The sequence below is a fragment of the Anas platyrhynchos genome, chromosome 6, assembly GCF_047663525.1.
Source record: "Anas platyrhynchos isolate ZD024472 breed Pekin duck chromosome 6, IASCAAS_PekinDuck_T2T, whole genome shotgun sequence".
Classification (NCBI taxonomy): domain Eukaryota; kingdom Metazoa; phylum Chordata; class Aves; order Anseriformes; family Anatidae; genus Anas; species Anas platyrhynchos.
In genome coordinates this window covers 25,572,926-25,588,023 of record NC_092592.1, presented here as the reverse complement: position 1 = coordinate 25,588,023, position 15,098 = coordinate 25,572,926, and the positions used below count along the sequence as shown (strand labels likewise).

At 38.0% G+C, this 15,098-nt stretch overlaps 2 protein-coding genes across 10 annotated transcripts in view; one reads left to right on the top strand and one right to left on the bottom strand.

The window, feature by feature from the left end:
* The window catches only part of BLNK (B cell linker), a 95,403-nt gene that overhangs the window by 16,115 nt on the left and 64,190 nt on the right, over positions 1-15,098 (top strand). For all 3 annotated transcript variants that reach the window (XM_005013625.5, XM_013093985.4, XM_005013626.5), the window contains exon 3: positions 13,385-13,431. In XM_005013625.5, coding sequence (XP_005013682.2) covers positions 13,385-13,431 — 47 coding nt within the window. The remainder of the gene's footprint in view (positions 1-13,384; positions 13,432-15,098) is intronic.
* Positions 1-15,098, bottom strand: part of DNTT (DNA nucleotidylexotransferase) — a 180,868-nt gene that overhangs the window by 150,908 nt on the left and 14,862 nt on the right. For 2 of the 7 annotated variants that reach the window (XM_027460523.3, XM_027460529.3), the window contains exon 1: positions 5,269-5,443. The exons of 3 other annotated variants lie outside the window; for them this stretch is intronic. The gene's annotated coding sequence lies outside the window, so the exon portion shown is untranslated. Of the gene's footprint in view, positions 1-5,046; positions 5,196-5,268; positions 5,444-15,098 lie in introns of those variants that run through there. 2 more of the 7 variants (XM_027460528.3, XM_027460522.3) reach the window with 2 other exon arrangements.

Here is a 15,098-nt window from a genome sequence, read left to right as displayed (position 1 = left end):
CACATACACTTCCCCAGCTGAAAGTCGTATACCAACAAACTTTGTCTTCTATAAACCTGTGCCATGCATTATTTATGGTGTTAACACTTCTTCCTTTTCCCTGTCCAGTCAGGTATTCTTGAACCTTAGAGTGTAGTGTTACATTTACTGTTGGGTCTTGAAAGGTTGTTGTGACTACACTCATGAATAAATTCAGGAACACAGGAAACTGAGAACGTCAGCAATTAGGTCATTGAATGCTTTCAACGTTTTCCTATAGTCTTCATCATAATCCAAAGCACCACAGTGATTCCAGATGGGAAAGATTTGGGCAGCACAGATAAAATGGATATGATCTGGCATTTACAGACAATAGCTGGATTTCAACAACTTAGTGTGGAATAGGCCAAGAATTTCTTAAATATGATTTTGCCTTTGTTGAGCTTCAATCTGAAGTAGCCCATGTTCACATAATATTGCATATGAATTTTAATCAGCTAAAGCTGAATAGAGACACTTTAGTCAAGCTCAGTAGTGTCCAAATCCACAGACACTCCTCATGAGTGCAATCATTAATCAGGTAGTCAGCAACTACCCCAACACTCATCATCCAAACATGCACACCTGAACGTGATCACATACACAAGGGAGATGTTTTTATCCAAGTGTTTTTTCTTCTTGTGGACCTTTGAAAAGGGCTGGTTTCACACTGATATGAGAGTGAAGTTTTTAATACAGTGGTGGATTAACTTCTGTATATGCACGATTTGTCAATATTTGATATTTACTTAGTAGACTCATATCAAGACTTAGATTTGTGTTCTTTTCCTATTTTAAACATGTACGTGCCCAGTCATGAGGTTGACTGCTATATAATAAATGATCACTTTCCATTATTGACTCTCAAGTTTCATAAATCCATCAGATCATTTAGAACACAGCATATGGTTTTTATATAAGAGCTTCATCTTTATCCAATTTCTAGTTTGCTTTTGCATGTAAGCAATAGTACATGACAGTCACTCTGCAGTATGAATTGGCCTTAAACTGCTTAAAATTTTTAATTGGCACACAAGCAAGAATGCAAATACTCACTGCAAGATAAATTTCTGTATTAGTCAACAGTAGGGGGGTGAGAAAGGGAGAGAATAGTCAACCAACTGTGACTTTCTTACAAAGCAATTACTCCTACACACAAGCAAGCTTGTATTGGTAGACTAATTTAAAATGAACATACAACTAGTCTCTTTTGTCCTAACATAAATATCATCACTAGTTTTCAGATACTATCTGAATGACAGAATATAATTATAGAACTTGTTGCAAATCCATGTATTGTATTCCTGGAATGAGCTTATTTTTGAAGCCATGTGAATCTTCAGAAACCACGAGGATGTGAAAGGACATTTGCATGTACAGCTTTGACCTCTTTTCTTGTTCTTTGCCAATTTATGCATCTCAGCTGTTTTGTCTTTTTAACATTCCAAAACTTGCAGTGGCTTTCAAAGCTCAACTTTTCTCAAAGAAAACATGCTTATTTTCCCTTCCACTCCCACATCATACTCTGTACAAGCTTGATAATACATTTAAAGGTACACTGCTCCAAACGGTCAGATAGTACCTGACTGAAACTTGAACATTAATGTTTCATGAAGTGAAACCCTATCCAACTTCTCTATATACAAGTGTTTCCTACAATTATTTGATCTTGATTATCAACAGCCTGTTGGGTCATTGCCTTGATAACAATTTTTACATGTTTTACATTAATGTCTTAGCACTTTCACTGCAAGAAATGTAGCTGGTAAATACTATCTTATTGGCTAGCTGACCGAATTACAAATTTTAAAATGTTGGTAGAAATAGTTTTTTTTTTTCCTTCTTTAAAAGAGATTCGTGTATGTTTATATACAGTGGAACACTAATTTCAATGACTTTAGTCATTATTTTTATAATCCACTTTTCATCACCTTGTCCACAATAACTACTACTAAGTCTGCTTCATGCTCATTTCCAGACAGTATCTAATATTATAAAATTAATGCAGAACATACTAAGAGTAGAATTACATAGTTTGAATACTTAAAATCTTTGAGAAATTCAGATGTGGATATGGCCTTCACGGACTGACATCAAGCAAAGAGAAAAAAACAATATTTACATTTTTGAAGATTCATAGTGTTGAGAGGGAAGAGGATCAGGCATATATTGGCTGCCCCAGGACCTTGAGTAAGTGCACAGACCAAGCATTAAATCCAAGTAAATAAAAATGTGTATAAAGATCAAGCAGCAATATAGAAGTAGAGAAGAGACAGGTACTATACCATTTACGTACTGACACTCTGCAGATAATCATATGAATACAAACATCAGGAACTTTGTTTAACCTAATTTGAGTCCCATACCCAAACCTAGATATCCTTTTTCCTACTGAAATACAACTAATAGCTTAGCATGTACTAGATAGATATATATCACTGACAAATGGGTCATTAGACAGTTAAATTTCTGCTTAAGAACAAAGAAAAATGAGGAACTTTCAAAGCACCTTTTTCTTTGCTTCTTTCGAGCTGGCATTATCTGTTTAGCCCATGATATAAAAAATAAATAAATAAATGGGTTACTCCTCACATTTGTAGCTGTCCCCACAACAATCTATCATCCAGAAGCATCATTAGCATCAGATATGTTGCATTGACAGAAGGCATTGCTTATTGCATCAGACCAGAAAAGATTTTAATTAAACCATGAGTACACCAACAAGTATAACAGCATTCCAAAAAGGCAACAGGGATATGAGGCATGGGGGAGCATATATTTATAACTGCTGTTCAAATTTCCACACTGCGAAAAATAAAGGGGATGTTTACATCAAAATGTCTTTAACCACTTTTTAGCCAAGCACTCCCCAAGAACATTTCCAAAGATCATATGTAAACATAGGTTAATATCACATTACTCATCTTTAGCTTTACCACCTCTCAAGAGGTGGCTCTCACCAGTTGGAGCTACCTGGTCCATAACCCACTAAGCAGTAGCACTCAGCACAGTATCGCAAAGAAGGACAGGGGAAGCTGCTCCATGCTGGCCATGTGCTCCAACAGCCACCCACCCCACCTTAGAGGTCTTCATCCACACTCCCTATGCTACACACCAACACAGATGAGGTTCACACTTTGACTGAAGACAGCTACTGACAGACACCTATGCGTTACTTTTTCCAGTGGCAGAAATAGCTTTTTCTGTCTGAGCCAATGCCACAGGCTGCAAGTAGTATTGACAGCTGGTCTCTTCAACACAGACTAGTCATAAAGGCTGAGTTCCTCTAGCAGCCTAGGTCTAGTACATAAGTTTTACGTACTAGGAACAGATCTTCAATATACTGAAGTCTTGATAATACTGTTGCTTACCTACATTACCACTATAGAATACAGCATTCCTTCCTTCTCATACTTGCAATGAACTGCCAGGACCTTAAAGTCTACCTTTTCAGTTATTTCATCTGCTGTTGAAATGCAGCAACCAAGGACTTGCTGATGGACTCTGTGATTTCCCACTTTAGCAATTCTGGTTTCCCTGGCTGAGGCAACACGACTGAAGCAAACTAAATGTCCTTTTTCAAGATGCCTACAGATATACATACACATATTTTTTTGTGACTATATGAATTAAGGACTATCTATACCAGATATCTATAGCCACTGTGATTATTTAAATGAAGCCAAACACATACAGTCACTGTTCAGATTCTGATTCAGCAAGGACATTTATTCTTATCATTAAGATTAAAAAATACTAGCTCTTGAAGAAACTTGATGTGCTTACAATTATGCACATGATCTTTCTTAATCTTTCAAGACTACTCTCATTCATAGGTTTTGCTTTCAAGGTTGCTGCTGCCATTTTGAGATCGCTGATCTCTTCTGCAGTAGCATTTGGTCTGAGAGGTGAGATGATTCGCACACTTTCTGTACAGTCATTTTAGGCTCAGCTATTTCCCAGCACTTCTTGTTATAACTATTATTTCTGTCCAGATGCAAGGAAGTGCAAGGCAGCTGATTTTGCAGACAGCGTCAGCAGGGAGCACTTCTGCACAGTTCCCAGGCCCTTGGCCAGCAGGGGCAAGCTAAAGGCCCAAAGCCCCCTACTTTCTGAGATTTTCTGGGTTGATCCCATGGCCTCCAATAGCCCCAGAGACCTGTAAAGTCTCTGTAGTCGGTTATTTGTCCTGTATAGCAGCATTTAAGTAGGATTATGACTTAACTTTCCCTAGTAACAAGGTTCCTTGCCAGTCTCACCTATCAGTGACCAGAGAAATGATCTTTGCTGTGGTATTTCCTGTTGTCATTTTCAGACTCCCTCATGAGAGCATGATGGAAACTCTTAGTACTTTGAAAAGAGAAAGAACTCATTTTTCAACAGAATGCACAGAGCATCTTCCACTGAGACAGCCTCTGCCATCATGTCAAGACAATATCCCTTCAAGTCAATATTCAAATATTGCGAATGCCACCAAAACCATTTTAGCTTTTCTTCCTCAGTAAGCAAATTAGATTAATTGAAGGCACAGTTTCATACCTAGTTAAAGGGGCAGTACTTCTCCATCCACCTTTCCTGTATGTTCCCCCACACACACAACAGTGGCTCTCACTTGGCTGCAATGGAGGCTTTATCCAGATGTCTAATCTGGATAAATCAAGTGTGCGTGTGTTTGTTTTTTTTTCCCTGAAGAACAACTTTTTTTTTTTGTAGGGTTACTTTATGTCACCATTAACTGCTAATGACAGCACAGAGGGAATAGAGGAAGCATAGTGCCCAGAGAAGTTCCGCAGGAGGTTTTATAGTAACCAAAGACCCAGCCTCAGCATCCAATTTCACAGAAACTCAGATAAAAATGCCAGCTGCCAGGGGTGAGCCTTCCCACTATCATTTCTTCTTTTCCCCTCACCTCTCTTCCTAGGCAGAAGCTTTCAAGGGAATTCCCTTGGTTAAATTGCAGCTGGTTCAAGTCGCAAAAGGGTCAGAGAAGCACCAGAGTCAGCACAGGATGGGAGACTTACAACATACCTCCAAGCCAGAAGCTGAGGGAGAAAGGAGCGAGCAGAAACAGGTCTTCTGGCAGCCACAAACCACTAGGATGTTCAGCTACCTCACAGGGCTTCCTTCTCCCTGCTTGGCAGCCGCTTATTAACATTAGGGAATGAGCACCAAAAGGGCTCCACACTAGCTGTGTTTTATCTAACACCTCCCCCAGAGTCAAATATGAGGTAATTATAAACCAAAACACACCTCTCCTTATCCAGGGGAGAGAGACTCCATCAAAGGCAAGGATGTTCCCAGAGAACTACCACAGTCTCGCTTTAGCAGGAGTTTGGTAGACCAACCATGACAGAAAAGTTTGCTCACTTAAGGAAATATCACGTAGCAAAAGCAGAATGTTTAAGCAGGAAAAGATAACACAGAAGGAAACAGTACTTAACCACTTGGCCAAGGTAGAGCCTTGTTTTCACAACAGCCACAGTTGTGCAAAAGGACATCACTTGACTCAAATCACATGTGTGCAGTTAGTGAAATGGGATTCAGGCAGCTGCCAGCAGCAGCTGGCTTCAGATGTGGTTTAGCCCTGTTCAAGAGCAAGATTATTAAAAGTGTAAATCCTTTAAAATATAACTACTAAACTGGGTCCAAAACTAGTCAACAGCTTAGTGTATTCCCATCTTGCATGGAGTCATGGTCAGTTCCTAAAGTGCCAGTTCTGCTTCCAGCAGAACCCTACTCTGAGAACATTTCTATACTGCATCCTGCTTCTTGGAGATCTTGTGTCACTGGCATTTTGTCTCCAGACTACAAACATTTTCCAGCCCATTAATTCTTACAGTTGGCCAAAAAATTGAACTTCCACCATTTCAATATTTCCCTTTGTTATGAATCAAAATGAGTAGTTGAAGATCTCCCATAAAGGTAAAAATAAAATTCTTTGGAACCACTGAAGCAGTAGCATTGACCAGCTTCATTTGAGATTTTCACCTTATATTAAAAACATTAAAATAAACTGTTTCAACTCTAGCATTTTTTTCTACATTCTTAATCATTGATAAAGTGATGGGAGTCCTGCAAAACAATCTGTTTTAATTGATGCAGTATTTTTAAAGATAAATGGTTCTGCTAGAAGACTTTCAGCTGGCTCTTCCAAATTCTCTTTTTATATATACACAAAATCAGACTTCCTAATCTTGCAGTCCACATCATCAGCAGGCTCTGGTGGGTTTTGCTGAGGCTGAAATTCTAGTGGTCATAAGAGTTTATGTGGGGACTTGTTTCCTTTTTCAAAGGCTAGAACCCAGTTTCATTTGCTTAAGCATTTAGCAATGTATTAATATAGAGAGATGGGAAGTGGTTTTATTTTCTGTATTCCAGTAAGTGTCTTTTCAATAAGGACATGCAAATACAGAGCTAAGCCCACAGAGTATCACTGTTAGTGAGGAAGACAGTATAATTTGTTTTTATTTTTGTTAAAGAACTTTGGAATCCTCTCATCTCTCTCAGGTCAGCGTAACACTAATGAGGACACCTATGTATTAGGAAAAACAACAAACTCCAGTCTCACACACTAAAAAGATTTATGTTGCAGATCAAGTTTTATCTGTCTCAAACCAAGGCTATATTTGCAGCCAGCTTTCAGGGAGGGGAGTATTCATTTAGCATGTGAGCCTGGCTATGACACGTTCAAGAAAGTCTTGGATAGCCAAGCGTGAGTTAGCACATCCTGGGGTATAGAATGGTATGGAAACCCCTATGTTATAAGCAAATAAATTGTACAAACAACCACTCATAGCATATAAGAGAACAAAGGATCTATTAGTTTAATCTTTCACTGGAGCTCTTTCAAAGTAAAAATGTTTAACCTTAAATGTATACATTTTAGGTACTCTTGCAAAAGTTATTTCTCTCAAAGTAATCTACATGTATACCACACAGACTCACAGAGGCATTATTGCAAAATGTAGAGGTGGCTGCTATGAAATCTTAGAAATATCATGAATATCAACAACTCTGGTGCTGCTAGCATGACCTATCCTTATATTTTCACTGCACTGGAAGAGTGTCAGTGTCCAAGCAGTAGGGAGAAGCTCAGAGAGTGCAGACAAAGCCAGTGCAACTCTGCACACAGCAACTGGCCTCTATCACACACAGACCTAAAAGGTCAGAAGTGTATCAACACTGTTAAGCACCTGTGCTGGATTATCCATGTCAGGATAGATAAGAGCACATCACTCAGCTCTGGCCAGTGTGATTTAACTAATCTTACCCTTACAGAGCAGTTCTGTGACCAACAGGACTGCTGATCATCTCTGCTTTCACATTAAAGCAGTAGGCTTCCCTCTCTGAAATGACAGCAGCTTTTTTTTTTATACCACTTCTATAACTGTGACTTTAGTTTCATTGCAGAATATCAACATTTGTGTTCAACAAATGTGATGCACTGTGTTTTGAAAGTAATAGAGATGAAATGATGGAGGTAGCATATATAGCTCAGTGCAGTTTCAAATGAACCACGGTATGTTTCACTAGAATTATGCTACCAATATTTTTAACTTCCAAGCTATTTATAAATGCCATTAAGAACTGGGAATAGTGCAAAATACAGATTTACAGCCAAAAGTTTTTGCTATTTTAATAATTCTTGCTACAAACCGCCAATCCTGGAAAAATAAACCACAATTCTTTTTTCTTATTTTTGCCCTTTTCTAATTATGCTTCCACTGAAGCACATTTCCTTTCCTTCTTCCTTCAGATATGTGTCCATTTTTACCTAGATTTCTCTTCCTGATCACTTTCATTTCATTTGGGAGACAGACTAGAATCATGCTTTTAGATTTTTCTGTGTTCAGTTTAGAATTCTTCCCCTGACTATAGAGGTGGCACCCCACACACAATTTAAAGTACTTAATATTTCATCTTTTGCATAAATTTGTTATTTTTTCTGTTTATTAGTCATTTATCCATTATATATATACATACACATTAGCACTAGAGGGAAAGCTAAGTTAAAACTTCATTGGCATAGGTATCATACAGAGTTTTAGCAAGAGTTTTTCTTCAGAGACACTAAAATCTGAATGCAGAGCTAGACAAAATACAGAAGAAGATATAAAATAACAACTGAGTAACATTATGAATGAGAAATGAAGTTATCAACTATGGCTCAGAAAAACACTTAAGCACAGACTTCAGCAAGTGATAACACTTCCTTCATCTTCACTGGGAATGACCAAAGCACATTCCCTTATGCTTTCTTTATTCAGATAGCTTACATCTTGCTTCGGTTCGTGTGAGGCCTGAGTCTTTGGCATGAAGTCCTGATTCAACCCTCAGAGAAGCTTACACTTTTCAGTAATGCCACAGCTCCAAAGCCTGAATTCTCTATTCATAAGAAGTCTCAAATTGGTAACTGCCAAACAGTCTCCTTCAGCAACACTAGATTATTTAAGTCTCCTCCTCAGTGTTTGTGTGTGTGTGTGTGTGCGCGTGTGTGTGTGTCTGTTTGTTTTGGATGCATGTATTTTAATTCTAACATCCCTTCCAGACCTTTCCTCTCATAAGGAAACCGTTTATCAGGATGACAATACTTCTTTAGCAGTAGTCTCTACAATCAAGAAGATGAACAGACACCACCATCTTACCTCACATAAGCAAGATATTACTAGAAGGCACCAGATTTCATTCAAAAGCTTCCATAACACCAACACATTAGCATGTGAAGTAGGCTAGAGGAGTACATACTGAAATTACCATTTCCTGAAACATAGCTACAACATGTTAATCTGCTTTGCAAACTGGTGTTGCTATAAAGCTCCTTTGCACACGAGGTGCTTTTGCTGCCACTAGATGTCAGTTTTACACACTTCAAAGTGTATACTTTTCTAATAGTCTTTCTACTATAGTCACAATGGAAACGTTTCTTAACTATGCCATTCTTTCTGGACAGAGATTAAGTATTCCACACCTTATGTACTGTATGGGGACTGTTAGACCGGATGATCTTGGAGGTCTTTTCCAACCTTAATGATTCTATGACTCTATGATTTTCTCTTCTGCTCTTTTCCCTGCATTTCAGTTTTCCTCAATCTAACAAAAGGAAAAAGACCCAAAATATTTCCACTATACATTTGTCCAATTTGCTCTGAGACAGACTGACAGTCAGATTGTGTTTCTAGAGATCTTATTCCATCAGGACATTTTTACTAAGAAATGTAGGGTATCCTCTGGCCACTTATAGATCTTCTATGTCAGTTAATAGGGGATATCATTAGCCTGCCTTATTAAAATTCTACAACATTTCAGCTTTTGGCTTGCATTGACTGCCTGAATGCAGATCATTTATATTTGTACTCCAAATTTCTGTCTCTCGTAAGTGAAAAAAAAAATGTAGCTGTTCAACAGCCTCCTAATGATGGCTTCTTGCAGTCTTCTTGTTCTACTCAACAAATTCTATGAGCAAGTCTTAACATAAAGAAGTTCATCATACTGAATACAAAGCCTTTATAAAATATTATGCATTTATTTTGCCATAACAGCATGAAATAGCTTTATAGCAAATAAATCTGAGCCTTTACTCACACCCTTCCCACCCACTCCTCTCCCCCAGTCAAGAAAATTAGGAGGAGATCATTATACCATATCATGTTCCAATCTATGGATGTGTATAAATACAAACACACAAAGAAATTATCCCATTTCATAGCAAAGTTCTCCAAACCGATCCGTGCTCAGAACTATCAATGTTACAGAACGTAACTCACTTATGGGAAGGTAATGACAAGACTGTCACCTTACATACAGCTTTACTGCCCAGATTATTGACAGCTTATCTAGCAACACGGTATGGGTTTTGGTTTTGTTCTTTTCATAAAGTCAATGGAATCCTCTCATTCTAATTCACATCAAAAATTCAGACTCCTACTGATCCTTCAGGGCTCTCCTGGATTGTTCAAGACTTTCTTTGAAACTGCAGCTGTAATTATATTATGCAGGTGCTTACCTACATCCTACATGAAGGGGCTGAAAAGTAAAGAAGGGGAAAGAGATGTGCTGTGAACTTCAAAATACAGCTAGAAAGACTGTATCACGCAGTCATCTACATCAACAACCTGCTTCAAAAAGATCTGCATCTCCTAGCACAATCTCGGCTGGGAACTGTGAAAGCATGGCAAAAATCCTCCAAAGCAGTAGCAGAAGCCAAATCACATTAGGTCCTGTGACTCGACAGCCACGTTTGTGGCTGAAGCCGTTAGGGAACAGAAGGTATTACTATTTCCACCAACTAGAGGGAGCACATGCACCTTAGTCTGTTCTATGCTTGGGCCGGAAAAGCTCCCAAATGCTACCCAGTGTGTTACAAAGTTTCACCACGTCTGAAACCCACATTTGCTTTACCTTCTAACCACATTTACTCTGCTTCCTCAAACAAAGCTCCATTTGCATGTTGTCTGTCCCTTCCTTATCCACCTATCAGTTATCATTCCCTACACATCCCCAGTCTGCAAAGCACAGTCCCACCCAGCCATATGCACACAGGCTGGCCATTTGTGACACACATGCACAGAACTAGAGCACCACAGACACGTCAGGCTGCTCTGCATACACTGCAGAGTACACACGCGCAAGTCCACTTAAACTTTCCCAGTCAAAAATGCATAAGACCTCCTTACAGCTCGGCAGTTCTGTATTGTACAGAAGCCTTGCCTCTCTGATTTTGATGCAAGGCTTCTGCTTCCTCACTTTCTATGTTGGCAAGCAGCTACAACAGCATACGCTCAAATCCAAGACATGCCTCTGCAAGTAAAGGAGTGAGAGACACACCTCAGACATTTGCACCATAGCAGCATTTCTCTGTTTCCACGATACTATCTGCTGAACAAAGCTGGTTGGCTTGATTTGCAAGCTGAGAGTTTTGGTTACTGTTAGCTACTGAGCTAAGTAAGCTACTAAGAAAGTTGATGTCTGATGAATAAAGGAACCAACAGAAAACAAAAAATCAATAACTGGTTTGAGAAGAACATAGTTGTATGTGCTTTCTAAACTGCACTCCAACATGAAACTATTTTTTATTTTTTTATTGTCCCTTTATTTCCTTATTGTCTATTCTGCAATTCAAATCCCTCCATGAAAGTAACTACTTTAACTTCTTCTTTATCACATGTATTAATTTGCAATATACCCTATTCATGCTCATATGTATACATATGCTCTAACAATGTATATCACCAGCAAGAACAGGAGCAATGAACAGTTAAAGACTAGAAAAATTAGTTTCCTTCTTCCAGAAACTACCATGTAATTTCATGAATGTTGAGTATGCAAGATATTTTTGTACTCTTTCCTAAGACCAAAATTTTGTGGCTAAAATGCAGTAGCACTTCCCAGTTACAATCAGTGGTATAATTTTCTGTTATAAATAAGTATTGAACTTACTAAATAAAAAGACAACTTTCAGCTGGACTCATAGATGCCAGTTTCCTCAAACTGGAAGGAAGTTCATAATTTAATACCCTTACTGAAAGTTGTCACCAGGAAAAAAAAAAAAAAAAATTGAATTGAACTAAAACTCTCTGTATAAAACATTTACCAGCAAAGGAAAGTTCAGGTCTATAGTTTCATCACCCACCAAACTCAATTATCAGTTAAAAAGTTCTTGGTCTGCCTATTCACAGAGCTCATACCCATGCAGGAAGCACTACCTACAGCAGAGCACTGCTTAAGAAGCAGATTCCATTGAACACTGTCTTTGAAGGCCAAAAAGAATTGCACAAGCTGTCTTTTGATTACCTAGCATCTTAATATACATAAGTAAAAGCTTAAATATTTTATTTTGCAAAGAAAAGGAAGTGTACAAGAATTAATCCTTACAATAACAAAAATATCATTTCCTCCTCTCATTTAGAAGGTGAAAAAATATGTGCAGAAATTGACTTAATATTGCTAGTCATTGATTTGCAGAGGCAATTTGATGACTCATTCTCAGCTGATGACATCTAAATGTGCCCGGGTTGGCCTGTATGTCAATCAGTCAGCTCAGTATAGCTTTAAATTTCCTCAGGAATGTGGTGATTTCTAGATCAGCTAGATCATCTGCTAATTACCATACATACTACATGTAGATATGCAGCTGTTTTTTGTTATGGTATAATTACAGCCTAAGTATTCAATGCAGGGGATTCTCTAGTGTCTGAAATGGTGTATTTTCACAACAAATATAACAAAGAACTCAAAATGCAGAGGTTTTACTGAATTTAAATGCAGACTGAGGAAATGTGTTTTTATTGGAACCTACATGTTCTCTTGATCTCCTTGTCTAACACAGTTGTCAGTGTCTTGCTTTACATGCTCAATACAAACTCATCTATCATGTTGATGTGATGGTGAGGGAAAAGTCAAAAGAGTTTGGAATGGAACTGATGGCTGGAGATTATCCAGAAAAACAGAGCTGAGCTAACATCAATCAATGTACAATGAATTCAGTATCACTGAAGTCACTGCAAAGAATCATTTTAAGGGATTCACATTCTCTGTAGCTGCTCCTACGGAGTCTCAGGAAACAACATCATCAAAAACTGATTTCCTCTTCCTGACACAAAGTATAGTAGGAGGGTTATAATTCCATCTATTTAAAAGGATGTGTTTACAGTTGAAATCTATGTCAAGAAAGACATCTTAGCATTAGCACAATGTTTCTGGACTGAAACCACGCAATTACACTTTTGGTCTGGCTAGACTAGATTAAAAGCCCAACATGAGCTCAGCTGCAGGCCAAACTGTTTCCTGTATCTGAGTTAGTTTGCTCAGCGCTAAAATGGGTCTCTATGCAGCACTGTATGTGACACACAAAAAATGCTTCTATTTTTCATCCCCAGTGTTTCGTGAGTTGAGGACTCATGCAGAAGCCTAGCACAAGAGCAGACCAAAAGGTGGGTGACTTCATAGTCTCCCAACCATTGTTAAAAGTAATCTTCCAGCCAGCAACCGCTGTGCTAATCTGCTGATCTCAGTAACAGCCCCAAAAGAAACTCTGTAGTGGAGCTGGAAAGAGACTATATAAAGTGGCTTGCTTATCACTTTTTGAATGATTCATTAACCAGCATAATTTAATCTGCCACATGCCTGGTTAAATTCCAGTTTAACAATACAGTGTGTGCTACCTGTTTTCCAGAAACGTTACAAGGAGTGAGTAATAAAAAGTTAAACATTAACCAAGATAAGACAATCATGTAACTTCAAAACTGAAAACTATTTTTAGGTCTTTGCTCAGTTCACTTTTAAAAGTGTCATGTAATTCACCTTATGGAGTGATCTCAATTAATTATAACTTTATTTAAAATACAAAACGTGTTTTTTCTCTTTTCAGAATTTATCGGATTATGAGCTGAGCCGATTCAAAATAATGCATCAGCCGTAAGTTTCTCATTCTTATCTGTTTCCCCATGAAATAGCTAATGTTCTGTTGTACTCTGACAATTTCTCTGCTAATAAATAAGCAAAAATGTGGACTGAAACTTGTTCATGTGAAGGACTTTGATTGATTGGGCTGGAACTTGCTCAGGATAAAGATGCTGGAAAAGAACTGTTGTTTGAATCAGCTGAAAAGAAAGTCTTTTTGACAGCAGCTGCAGGGGGATGGTCCTCCCAAAACAATCAGAGACAACCTTAATGTTAGGAAGTACAAGTTCAACTATTTCTGGAATACAGAAGCTCTTCTCTTGTACATAGTATGGAGTGAAATTTTCAGAATTGGCTCATCTACTGCCAAGATGACAATTTAACTGATCAGATTGACAGAGCACTTGGAAGTCTGCATGTAAATGTTATATTTAAAGCTCTGAAGATCTTTATATACACAGATACTGCATCTTTGTCTATAAATTTACTGACATATTTATAGACAAAGTTTCATGTCAATACTTGTCATTTTAATAAAATACTAGGTAAGCAAATACAGGTATAACAGATAAGAAATGCAATCATATAATTTTTGAAAAATTGAATCCATTTAGGATAGCCTTAATGTTCAAGTACATTATTTCTCTTGTATTGCTGCACAGGAAACAATATTTGGGAGTTTCCTATATGAGCCAAACAAACTGGGAAGCATTTGATTTAATATGGAGTGAGTTGCTCTATTTCACCTAATGGCTGTTATTATTCCACATAGCAACATTTTCCTTGCTGAGAAAACATTAAATCTATTTATATAACAAGAATTGTTTTCCAAATCCCACTCTATTGGTAAGAATCTAGAGGAACTTGGAGGCTTTTTACCCATTAAAATCATATTCCTATTGATAAGAATTTGACGAGAGTATAAGTTAATATTCTGGGTTTGTTTTAATAATTAACTAGAGGGATAAGGAAAGTGTGAGAGGAGTTTCTGGTGAGGTAATTGAGCCTAACAGGACATCATTTTGATAGGAAAGGTAGAGAACTTGCATATAAAATCAACCAAGGATGTGACCTATGTTTCTGTGATATACATGACTTCTACTATATTGGGGCCCACAGGAATCTACTGAACCGAGACTAAGAGCTGAGCTTGTTCTGATGTGGGCTTTCAGGCTTTGACTTCTGAAAATGTAAATGGGAATAACAAGGGTGTTTTGTAATAACAATTCTGCTGTCAAATCAACAAAAGGCCAGAACAGATCCAGTCCAAAGTAACAAAGTAATAAACTCCTGAAATGCATAGAGTGGATGTCAGGTCCCTAGCACTGTAAGATCTGTTGCTATTACATCTTACTAACTGCTATCACAAAAATCACCAGTTTCTAGCATGCAAACCATTTGTGTGTTTTATCTTGAGAAGATCTGCATTGATCTACCTGAGCCAGATCAACAGGTCTGTTCGAATCTGTATGTACTGCAGGTACTCCACAACAGACCAGATCACTAAGGACAGATAAACAAGAAAACAGCAATTGCCAGACAAGTCAAGACCAAAATCCTATGTTTCCTCCTGGCATAACCAGAGCTTCAGGTCTCTGCCTGGTATAAAACTTTCTTCGTGGGGCTTCATTACACAGAAGCTGGTTCTTCTGAAGTGCCCTCCCCTTTCCTATCCTAGTTCT